General features: G+C 25.5%; 1 protein-coding gene across 1 annotated transcript; it reads right to left on the bottom strand.

Annotated features, from left to right (window-relative positions):
• Window positions 1-1,103: 1,103 nt before the first annotated feature.
• Window positions 1,104-6,429, bottom strand: LOC109812973 (putative pectinesterase 29). The gene is made up of 5 exons (XM_083067023.1): window positions 6,076-6,429; window positions 5,476-5,635; window positions 3,857-4,066; window positions 2,433-2,680; window positions 1,104-1,438 (listed from the first exon to the last, which is right to left on the bottom strand). Exons 1-5 carry the CDS (start codon window positions 6,300-6,302, stop codon window positions 1,279-1,281), a joined length of 1,005 nt encoding a protein of 334 aa, XP_082923149.1. The 5' UTR covers window positions 6,303-6,429; the 3' UTR covers window positions 1,104-1,278.
• Between the last annotated feature and the right edge of the window lie 6,869 nt (window positions 6,430-13,298).

Raw genomic sequence — 13,298 nt, 5'->3', positions numbered from 1 at the left:
AATATCTACCGATAATAAATACATGTATTTTCTATATATGTATTATTCGTACATGTGGGTTTCTGCTAATATTTAATAATGTAATTACATATTAATTATATTTAAATGAAGTATTTTAATGATTAAAAATTTTAAAATTAAATTTTTTTAATTAATAAAATTGTGTATAATATTTGAATAATTTAAATTTTTACTTTTAAATTATTATTTTAAAGATATTATTATTAAAAAAATTATTATTTGAAAATAAATATCCATGAATATCTACATATATTATAGATATTAAAAAAAATATGAAGAGTACCCTACTTAATGAATATTTGCACGAATATAAAAGTTGAGACAAATATATATTTAGTCGATAGGACAAATAGTGATGGATTATTACTCATATCCACCTGCTGGAGTGCCGGTTGACATTCCTAGATATGGTATATTATATTAGTTTATGAAATTAAAAAATTATTAAATATATTAAATGTTTTCAAATTTAATTATTTATATTGTCATTAGTATTTAAATATAATAATATTATTATTTTAATAAAATATCTTTTGAATTTTGGACTAATGTAATTATCAATTTATATTTATAAGAAATTATTTAATAATTTATTAATTTCATAAACTAATATGATTAGTCTAGATAATAACTTGTGTGTTGAAATTAAAACCACTATCAGTAACTTGCGTAAATATGATTTTCATTGTGTAAATTTAACTATTGCCTTTTCAATTTCTGTCTTTATAAACCTTTTTCAAACGTTCTTTCTAAAAATTTCTCTTTTTTATACTAATTTTTCATTTATAACCTTATAATACGTTAATAATTTATTTTTATTGTCTAACAAATTTTTTTTTCAAAGGGCTAACTCAAAGTGAAAAAGATATTACAGGACTAAATTGAAAATATAGCATATTGAAAAAGACTAAAATAAAATTATAAGAACTAAAATAGAAAAAAAAAATTACACACACCAGGACCTAAAAAAACACACTAAAATATTATAGAAAAAAATATTTAAACCCACTAATTTTTACGTTTATTTTTTAAATGTGATGTGGATTTGAGATAAAAACATACAGATGAATGATAACCACATATTAAACTAGAATTAATTTTTATGTAACACGTAACTAGAATTTTTATTAACAAAAGAATTAGCAATGTCACATGAAGATGAGTGATAACCACAAATAATTAATTCTACTAAAGAACTACAAATGGTATAGTTGAAGCTGCTGTTTGTTCAGTACATTTTTTGTGGCAGCTTCCATTTTAGGAGGGTAGGTTCTGAAGCCACCCATCAGTGTCAATGAACTTTGTGTTTGTCATGTTCTCAATTGTTTTTAAATCCAATTTCTTAGTCCAATTCACTCTCTTAGACGTGTCTGAACCTGCTCCAAAATTTCCATACTCTGCAAATGTTATGCCACCCCTGCAAATTTATGATACCCAAATATGAAAAAGAGAATCAACTTCAACTCCTTGTGCATCTTAGGAAATTCAATTTGATTGATTTGAAATATTGATGTGCATTTTCTACCAAAGAATGTATATCTATTCAAGTGGTTTTTTTTTTCCTGGCAATTTCAAATGAAAACTATTTCTTCTTTTTCAAAACAAAAGGGAAGATTTTTTTTTTTTAAATTTATGGGATTTCTTTTTCTTCAAAAGGAAATAATATTCTAAAGTAGAAAAAGAAAAAAATAAATAAATAGAATTTAAGAAATAAAAATTAGGTTAAAATATAATTTAGTCTCTACACGTCATAAATTCTCAATTTGATCTTTAGATGTAAAAATTTATCAAATCAGTTTTTATTCATGCAGAGACAGAGAAATGAAGAATCTCTTCTTAGTCTCTCTAATTAAGACCATCTCTATAAGTTAAAAGAAATGAAAATTGCCAAATAATTTCTATTTTACATATAGAATTTTTGTTCAGATATTTAGCTTTGAACTAAATTTTAAAATTAAAAAAGTTTTAATCAGTCTAGAGCTATATATATAAGTTTTTATTTTACATTAAAAATTATCTTGTAAATTTAACTATTAAACTTATTGAAATAAGAAAAAGCTTACTTCAACAAATTTCACTAAAATAATTTTAACTAAAAAGAACCATAAAACATTTTCATAAGCCAAAAAATAACTTTTGTAAAAGCTACACAATAGCATTGAGTTTGTTTAGATAAATTTCTCCAAAAACATTTCTATGGTTCTAAGAGAAAAATAAATAAGAAGAAAAATTCAAATATAAGTTTCTGCATGAATTAAAAGTAAAATTTTAAACAAAAAACTAATAAAAAAGAACTTTTATAAATTAGCTTATATATAAGTTTATCCATAACCATCATTACATTATATTGAAAAATGAATTCATGTGCAGAAAAAATAAATAAAAAAAAGAAAAAGAAAGAGGGAACATACTCATGTCCAGCAAAATTCCATGCATTCCAACCAGTAGGTTGTATAATGTTGGACATATTGGTCTTATAGAAGAAAACCCTAGCATTACTTCTCCATGGCCTCCCCAAGTATGTTGTCCCATTTCCAAACACTTTGCATTCTTTGAAAACAAACCCACTTTCATCTTCTGAATTTGTTCTCCCTTGGGCCGTTATAAAGCCCGGAAGGCCCGGATCTAGGGCCCCACCAATCACAGATATAGAACACCTCTGCCAATATCAATAAATTACAGATGAAGAAATTATAGGAATCAATCATTTGAATCATCTCTATGCTTATTTTTTTAATTAACAAACATAAATTAATAATAGTAATGATAATAATATATGTTTTGATTCAAATAAATTGTTATTTCTATAATTTACTCTTATTTAACAAAATAAAATCTTTCCCATTAACATAGATTGCAGTTAAGATACAACCAAAATATATCTCCCATTGTACTTTATTCTTTCCTAAAATACATTATTTCACCATTGTTTAACAATGCTGACACCTTTATCTCTTAATATATTTATTCATCACAAAATTTTACTTAAATTTAAAAATATCAATATATTAAAATTTGAAAAAATAAATGATACGCTCAATTATAAAATAATTATATACTATCATTCAACCCCAAATGATCATTTATATTAAATTTTTATTTTTAAACCAAATAAAAAAAATAATTATACTAAAAATGATAATTAGTAATTAGTTAATAATTAGTAGTGCTTTAATATTAACCATTTAAAATTTGATCATAATTTTACATAGGAATGCTTGTCCATGCATACTAATTAATTGGCTATAATATATTTTGTTCAATGTATTTTATTATTATATACAACCTCTCATATGGCATGTTATAGATGAATCATTCGAGTTGATTTATCAATAGAAGTCGGTGCAATATGGACAAGTGTAAAATTGATGATGTTATTATAATTTTTATTTGGTTAAAATATCTTTCCTAATATTTATATTTATTTTTATTTATTTTTATTTTTTATAGTTTAAAATAAATATATTTAGTCTATATTTATTTTTATTATTTTTTAAAATCCTTTAGTTTAAAATATATCTCTTTAGTCTCTATATTTATCTTTTTTAATATTTTATTCTTTATAGTTATTTTTTTTAAATCATCTCTTTTGTATTGATATGGTAAAGGTTTAAGATTCAGACTTCGTAGATGAAGTTAAATAAGAGACACAAATGATAAGGGACCTAGTTTAAGATAAACACAAAGTTGAATATCTATATTATATCAATACAAAAGATAATATTATAAAAAAAATATATATAATAATGACAGGAATAGAGGTGTTCAACTTATATTTAAAACTGTAAATATAAAGATAAAAAAAAAATCCAAAATTATAGAGAATAATTATTACCTCAAATAAAGATTGGGCTGCACCAAAGATAAAATCAACAGCACCTTGTATGGTACAAAGCTTGTAGTAATGTCTTCCTGCGTCGTCCCATAAAGTGTCTTGAAAACCATAGAACCCAACTCTCAAAAAGTATGACTTGTCGCCACTTATCATCGCAGCTACAGCAGCTACAACATTGCTCTTACCATTCATTGGATTGTTGTATGAATTCTGCTCCACATACACAAATTAACTCAATATTGTTTTTCTTAATAAAAATTAACCAAAGTCTGAACTATATATAATTATTTACTTCTTAATTAAGCCAAATAATTGTTCATAATCAATTGGAGCCCTGTTGATCTTTGTCAAAATAAATAAAAAAAATATATATATATATATAATAAGCTTTTTCTCACTTTGAAATATTCAAAGATAATAGTAATAAGTTAATTATTTAGAAATCAACATTGGTTTTCGAACGAACTCCCCCAAACACTTCAGACCAAACCACAATACCTTGGTCAAATAATTTTAGTTTTCGTCCAATTTTCACTTTTCAGTTCATTTGCAATAAGGGGAGGGAAAACTAAGTAGGAAACAAGGGCACACAAAACGTGGTAGAGCATACCATGCATGAAAATTAGCATTATTAATATATATTCAGTATTTTAATCTTATATAGGACAAATATTTATTTTATACAAATAAGTTTTTATTTTAAATAAATATTTTTAAATGTATAAATTATATTATAATTAAAATTTATGATAAATTTTTATTTAGATTATATACATTATAATTTATATTTACAATAAATAATTTAAATTGGGATATAAAATTTTAATTATTGATATTTAAAAAAGTAAAGATACAGATAAAAAAAATGGAAGATAATTTGAAATTGTAAATAAAAATTGCACTTTCAAAATAAATAAGATAGAATGTTGAAAATTTATAACTGAGAACAAGAAAATTAGAGTTGCACTCTCATTTCTCTTAAAAAAAAAAAGGGTATAAGAATAAATTTTGAGAAGAAAAAAAATACCATATTTCTTCCTTTTTTTGACCTTTTTTTTTTCTCATGGAATGAATTTCACTTCAGAGCATTCCTTCATTGACCGAGGTAAAATAACATCCAACCCATGAATAATTCGTGAATCAGTATTATTTGGGTTAACTTCAATATTATATGATTTAAGACGAATATTTGTTCATCTATCTCTTAAATATCACATGAATTAAGCAAATTCGTTGCCAAATATATATATTCTTATCAATATTTAAATAAGGAAAAATGTTACAAAAATATTCATATAAATGAGGAAAAGGAAAGAATTTGAAAATGAGAATGACCAACCTAGCTATAAAATTAGAAGCAAATTCTATTAAGAAAAATGAAATTCAGTGTTGATTTGTCTATTGATGCCAAGGAAAAATGATTTAACCGCAAATTGTTAACTCTATTGGTTAGACACTTATATTCTTTATCTAAAGATTTTGTTTTGGACATGAGATCACCGTTGAAAGTATCATTTTATCTTTATGAGAATTGATTCAATAAAAAAAATTACACCTCCTTATTAAACTTAAATAATAAAAAAAATATTTAAATGAAAAAGTAAGCAAAAGATTCTCACCCTAAAGCTCATGGATTTGACAACAATATTCCCAGCCATGGATGTGAACGTAGGACTCTGCGAGGTATTATCGTGATCACCCCACTCAACAACAGTTCTTCTCTTTCCCTTTCCTTTTAGAATGATGTAAGGCTTATCATTAGGAATCGTCACTTTTTCTCTGAAACAAACAAAAATAGAAACATTTTATTTCACCCATTGAGATTCTAATTAAGGATTTATGACAATCAATTCAATTATTACATTATCATCATACCTTAGTTACACTACAAAAGAAACTTCTTTTACCAGCTAATAATGAAAAAAAATGATGATCATCCCTTAGTGTAGTTTTATTCGCTATATTAATTCTCTTATGCATATATCAAAACAATTTCAATTTTTGTTGGAAAAAATGTATACCAATATTCTCTTATGCAATGCTAATATCATATTTTATTTTTCATGGACAATATAAAAAAGAATTAGTTGAGATTAAGAGTGACACTATAGAAATTAGATGAAGGTAATATTATTATTTTTTTCTTGTCACATGTATTCATAGTTCATTATGCATTCATGATGGATAGTTAAGGAGGAGAATACATATTTTAGTTTTACCTGTAGGTACCTGCCATGATCTTGATGGAAACCCAATACTTATTGTTAGAAGGGACTGAATCAATGGCAGATTGTATGGTGGAGAAGTTTCCATGCCCTGATGGATCCACCACTATTGACCAGTAAGGGAGCTTTTTCTGTCCAACTTTTCTATAAATCTGAGCATTAGCTCTCAAACCCACCAAGAGAAAGAGACATGCAAAGCAGCACCAACGAAGAAACATCATGGATCAAAGAGAAAATCAACAACCAATTCTTGGAAAGCTGAGAAAATTATGATGATAAAAGAAGATCACTGCTCGTGTTAGACATATATAACAAAGGCACAACTTGTTAGCAATCAACTGAAATCTACAAATATAATCTCCGTATTTAAAGACCAAAACATTTTTGTGTTGTAAGAAAGTCAAAGGGGGAGACGGGTAACACAAGGTTATTCAATCATGACATCCTACTGAATTATAGTAAGTAATGAAAATTTTGAGAATTTTGGAAAGTTTTAATCTTATATTTAAAATAGATATTTTTTAGTTTACATACTTATTTTTAATTATTTTATTCCTTATAATTCAAGATAGATCTTTTAGTTTCTAAATTTATAGTTTTTTAACTATTTTAGTCTCTATCGTTTATTTCTTTGTTATGTTGTATCTTATTTGTTGATGTGACAAAAATATTTAATTTTATATTTCTGATGTTAAATTTATTTTGTTAAAGTTATCCTAAATTAAGTCCCTTGTCGCTTTGTGTCTTTTTTTACCCTCATATACAATGTTCATTGTAAAAGTCCAACACATCGATATGAGAGAGATCTAGAGATTTGTTCAAGGTGTGAAAATGTATAGCTGAAGATGAGTTAAAGGAAATGATTTGTATTATCTATACCAACTAGTAGCTTATCACTTAAAAATATCATAGTTAAGTATTTTTTACTTGAAGTAATTTGGAAATGAGTGACTTTCTGTGAAATTTTTCAAAAACTATATAAGTGAGAACAAAACACGCTAAAAAGTATTGGTTTGTGAAACAATCGTTAATCCTAAATGTGGTGGGATATCTTAAAATTGAGCAATTATATAAAGTATTCATGTGTCATGAAGTAAAACTGTTGAGACATCAATTCTAAAAGGTGTTACACACATTATTGAGATACTTATTTTTATACCCGAACAAAATTGAAAAATAACAACAGGAACTAAAGAATTAAAAAAAAGATAAATATAAAGACTAAAAAGATATATTTTAAATTAAATAAAATAAAAATTAATTAATAAAAATAAATATAGAGATTAAATATATTTATTTTAAACTATAATATAAGAATATATTTATTTCGATGTAATGAGATTTTACCCAAAATTGATGCACTTCCTATGTGGTTTCCCACTGTGTGATCACATTTTTATGTCAATGATATGTTACTCATCAGGCGAAATTAGGGCAGGCAAAAACCAACTAAAAGGTGATGTCCGAATGTGGGAGAATTTATGTCTTATTAGGTAGTATTCACATGTTTGACTCCAACTTGAGAGAACAAAATATTTTTTTTAATTGAGTAAAACATGGTCTAATTGGTATCATATCCCTCACAAAGATATCATTACCAAAAAAAATCCCACAAAGATATTTGTTCGAATCCCTCTCTCTATCTATGAGAGAACCTTGTTGCTAAGATTTCTGAATCAGAAAGGAAAAAAAAAAAAAAAAAACTTTGAAATTGTGTTTTTAATTGGCAAGAATTGAAGGTAGTACCAGAGGGTTACAACTAGTCACACACGCTCCACAAGCAAGCAATTGAGCTAAACTCGTTGATAAACCTTTAAAATTAGAATGATGATTTGACTTCGAATTTAATTTAAAAAAAAAAAGAATTTAAAGGTAAAATATCACCAAGAACTTGCATCTGGACCAGAAATGGTAACTGAATATTGACTTTAATTTCTCTGTATTTCTTTCTTTATGCTTTTTAATATAAAATAATAAAGACAAGAATGAATGTCAATGGATTGCGAACAAACTTTCTTATAAAAGATTGTTTTGGTCTTCTGTTCTCTATATTGTTTATTTATTTCCACATTCTAAATTTCTAACAAAAGATAAAAGAATTTGAAAGCAGTCTTTGGTTTCTGGAATTTTCAGTTTTATTTTATTTTTCTTTCTCATTGCAAGTACATACTAGAAACGCCTTATTTTGAAATAATAATAATTTAAAAAAAACAAAAAAAAACGTCTTATTTTATGATCCATGAGGTTAGGCTCATTGATTGAGGAAGTAGGTTAGAAATAGATAATAAAAACTTAAGTCTAATCATTATTATTCACTATTGTTATAATAATTTTTACCCATAAAAAAGTAACATTTTATTTTATCAGTTAACAGTACGGTGAAAACTTCTTAACCTAGCTAGTAATTAATAAACTTTTATATTAATTATCTTAAAGATTTTTCTCAGCTAGTAATAAACTTTTATTTTGTCAGTATGATCAAAACTTCTTATGCTATAATAATAAACTTTTTAGTTAATTATATCTTAAGGATCTTTTTCACTGATAAAAGAACATTTTATTTTGTCAGTTGACATTATGATTAAAACTTTCTTAATCTTGTAATTAACTTTTATATTAATTATTTTAAGGGCGTTTCGTATAGGAAAATTTTGAGTTTCTTAGGAAGTTCACATAGCAACCTAGTAATAAACTTTTATAGTAATTATCTTAAGGAGTACTGTTAGTATAAGAGAAATGTTAGTTTCTTTTGGAAGTTAAAAATATTTGTTCCTCGTGTTTGATTTATTGTTTTAAAAATATCATTCCCACAAACTTTAATTTCTAGGAATGAGTTTGATTAGCATAATTGTTTTCATGTCTAATAAATATCATAATTTTTGATAATCATGATACCCACAATAATTATAATTTATAGAAATAAAATTTATTTAATTGATCTTAAAAATATTTATTGGAAAAAATCTAAGTCTCACATCAACTAAAGATAAGACAATTAAATAGTATATAAGTGGAGAACAACCCTCATCTTATAAGTTCAATTTTGTAGGGTTGAGTTAGACTGAAATTCACTATTCTAAGATGGTATCAGAGTTATCCTAGATTCTTAAAAATAGGTCATCCACCATTGATACATGCACCATAGGCATGAGGGAGTATATTGAGAGAAAAAAACTCAAGTCCCGCGAATTCTAGATCATTAAAAAGGGGTCACCTATCATGCACCATAGGCATGGGAGGTGTATTGAGAAAAAAAAAATTCAAGTCCTGCTAATTCTAGATCATTAAAAAGGGATCACACCTATCGTTTATCCACGTACTAAGTCCAATAGTACTGAACATAAGGGAGTGTATTGAAAAAAAATTCAAGTCCCACATCGACTAGAGATAAAATAATTAAATAATATATATAAGTAGAGAACAACCTTAGGCTCAAATCCACTATTCTAATATTCTAAGTATATTCATATATGTTTATAAGAAATCAAGTATTTTAAAATATAATCTTAATGGAGCTTGATCAAAAGCTTTAATTATTTATCCCATTAATTGAGGAATTTAATAAAAGTTTATCGTGTCCTCTATGTTTTTACAAATTTTTTTACATGAAAATCTAACTTTTGTAAGATGAAAACAATTGTACGTAGTGAGTAAAAATATCATGTTATATTCATTAACTTATTTAAATAATAAATTAAACATGAGAAATTAATATTCTTCATTTTTTAAATAGTAATCTTACAAAGTTTTTCTCTTTTTTTTACACCAGCAAATAAAGTTCTTAGAAAACATTATGAGAATGTTATTTTTAAATATCAAATGAAACATGAAAAATTAATATTTTCAATTTGATATTTAAGAGAAACTAAAATATTCTCGTGTCTCCCTAGTTCCTCACAAAATTGAGGTGAAAATCTGACTTGTGCAGGTTGGAAAAAAAGTTGTAGTGAGTAAAAATATATGTTACATTTATTAGCTTGTTTAATATGATAATTAAAGTCTAGGTGACAGTTTTATTAAATTAAGCATTAAATTTATTATTTTTTTCATACCAAACAATTCATAAAAATTAAAAAGAAAACAAATACTAGATGATAATGCAAAAACTTTTTCCAATGAAGGATTTAAATGTATGTTAACTTAAGTAAAAATATTGCATTACAAGAAAATTGTCATATAATGACAAATACTTTAAAGTGACATAATATGTGTTACTAAAAATTATTTTGACTCACATAATAAATATAATATATGTTAGTATATTGTTAAAAAATGTAGGTATAAACTATACTAACACATAAAATATATTATTAAATTTTATTAAAAATCAACACTAAATATATTCTTATATGTAACTATATGTTAAATAGATATATTCTTATATATTATGTAGCATTTCTTTAGTGTTTTCATACTTAAAAATGGGAGAAACCATGAAGGAAAGGTCATGATAATAAGCTGAGATGGAGAATAGAGAGGGGAAGGGAAGAAGGAAAAAAATCACTAAATAGGATACACCATTAGATCCGGTGAAACTGTAAAATTCAATGGTCCAAATTAAAAATAAATATGGTTCATCATGAACCACATTTCATCCTAGACCACCTTAGAATTAGTCCCATACACTATACTACACATATAAAGCCAACCCAACAAAAACCTAAAAACTAAAAAAGAAAAGAAATGAAAAGAAATTATTATGTGAGAGTTTGAATTATTTAGTCAAAATAATTCAAAATTATGAAATTAGTTTTTAGTCATATTGATAGAAAGTATTTACTATCGAGAATAATGATCAATTTCTATAAATAAATAAATAAATTATTGAGAATTGTAAATATATATAAAATAAGTATTTCATTTTCAAAATAATATATTTCATATCCAAAATCAATATTTGAATCATAAATAATTTGATTAAGTGATTTAAACCGATTATTAGTGTTGGTCATGAAATTTTATTAGCTAGTATTTTTTCTTTTAAAGTAAATCAAAGTATTCCTTAGTTAAAAGACTAATGCTAAGATTCATTAAATGAGTAAACCTTTCTCAACAAATATTTGAAAGATATCTACTCCTTAAATGCTCTCAGCTGTTCGAAAGATTGGGTTTTAGCTTTCGGTTTATTTCAAAAGTAAAATTGTTTTGTTTTTTCAACTTGAGTTGACTTGTGAAAAAAAATTACCATTACTATTTTTTAAAATATGTTAGGACTACTCGAAAGTTATACAATTCGATAGTTAAACTCTCGAAGCTACTCGAAAGAAAGACAAACAAATCAGTTCTTATCGGGAAAGTATTATGAGCCTCATATGTGCATACTCAAGGACTGCTCGAATAGAACAAGAATTGCTCGGGAAAAGTAGTAGTAGAAGGAGGTTACTGGTGGTTTCACGAGCGGTTGAGTAGTTACACTCAGAAAGGTAAAACATGTGAGATGAACAGTTGCGAGAAGTTACATCTTAACCCAAGAAAAGTGATGTAGTGGATAGCGGTTATGCGCCCACGATGGAGTTACACAAAATAAACCGCTCTAGATTATGTCTATAAATAGAAGAAGCAACCTCATGTACAAAGGTCGGAAATTCTATACTTGCACTTTGTAAGCACTCTCTGCCTGCGCATATGGCTTCCGTGCACGCGATTGCTGGGTACTAATTTCTTGACCACATTTCTTTTCTTTTTCTAGAATTAGTGTTCTTTCTTTTAATTCTGTAGTTGTAGGTCTTTAATCGTAATATTGTAACTTGATCATTATGCAAAGTGGACTATGATTCGTATTGCTAATATATTCATTGTTAATTCCGTTCATTTGAATATTTATATGCATGAATATTATTATTTGGTAATTATTAATGAATATATGAAAACAAGTAATTATTAGTCTTTCTACTCCGTTTCTTATTCTTCATAAAATTCAAAAACTTCAAATACCTAAATTGAAACAGTTCTCGTACTAGTTCGAATAAAAAGAATCCATAAACTAATTCTACCACAAACAAAATATAAACTTCAATTTTCGTTATCCTAATACCCCGATAGTTTGATTCAAGAGGAGGAAACGATGTTCATGTAATTAGTTAAATTAGGCAGATTTTTGGATTCAAAATTTCATATATTGAACATTTGACTTGTGCACCATCTTCTTCCCTCGAACAGGTGCATTTGGACCAGAATGTTTCTAATGACTATCTCGATAAATTGTGCAATTAGAGAAGAAAAAAACAAACACAAATCCACCTAACAACACCATTGTTCGCGCAATTCGCACTAAAACATCACAAGGAAAAAGCCTGAATAAAACAAATTAATCAATTTGATTAAAACATAACGCCACGAAACACAATTGGAGTCGTTTTCTTATAAATATGATCAACATCATGACTTGGACCAACCTCACTTTTTCCTAGATTTTCGTACTAGTTGGTCTGAATAAAACAATTTTATACGCATTAAATTACAAGAATAATATAAGAACTTTTCAATATAAAAATCAAATTATTAGTTATAAATACAGATTTCGTTATAACATTCCCAACGCAATTAATTTCCATCAAATCACATATTATCATTATACATAACTAAAAGTTATGATAAATTATATATAAAAATAATTATATTTAAATATATAAATTATATCCAAAATTTGCATAAATATATTATTTTAAAATTATTAAAATTTAATTCATAAATAATTATAATAAATAAAAAATCAAATTAAATAAGAACTAAATTCTCTATTAAAAAAAAGTTCCCAAAATATACTCTAATATAAAATAAAAGTTCATGTTTAATATATATATATATTGATTTAAATCTTTTAACCAAATACTTATTTTTTAAAATAACCACCATCCATCTCACTTTTCGTGAAATTTACATGTTTCTAATTTCGTAACCAATAGCATGACTCAAATTAGAATGAAGTCAGAGAATCTTGGATGTCATAGAATGTGTTACGATTTTAGTATTTATAAGCCTAATTTGATCGCCATTTTCTTAAAGTTCTAAGTAATGTTTACAAACAAGATTACGAGGCCATCAATTATAATGGTGATAACTAACATCCATTAACGCGAATTTGAAAATTTTTCGAGAACAAAAACACCATTAACCCTATATAAAATTATTTGAACTTCATAAATGATTAACCTCACATCCTTGTACATGATCAAATCAGTTATAGATGAAATTAATGATTTGGTTAATAAACTATA

Source organism: Cajanus cajan, chromosome 11, assembly GCF_000230855.2.
Source record: "Cajanus cajan strain Asha chromosome 11, NIPB_CcT2T_4, whole genome shotgun sequence".
In the NCBI taxonomy this organism is placed as follows: domain Eukaryota; kingdom Viridiplantae; phylum Streptophyta; class Magnoliopsida; order Fabales; family Fabaceae; genus Cajanus; species Cajanus cajan.
The sequence above is the reverse complement of the archived record's forward strand: the minus strand, read 5'-3'. Positions and strand labels throughout refer to the sequence as shown.

Coding starts and splice junctions, on each gene's coding strand:
- LOC109812973 (XM_083067023.1), bottom strand. CDS start 6,302: ATGATGTTTCTTCGTTGGTGCTGCTTTGCATGTCTCTTTCTCTTGGTG. Junction 5,636..6,075: donor ATCATGGCAGGTACCTACAG/GTAAAACTAAAA, acceptor TGTTTGTTTCAG/AGAAAAAGTGACGATTCCTA. Junction 1,439..2,432: donor TGGAATTTTGCTGGACATGA/GTATGTTCCCTC, acceptor ATAAATTTGCAG/GGGTGGCATAACATTTGCAG.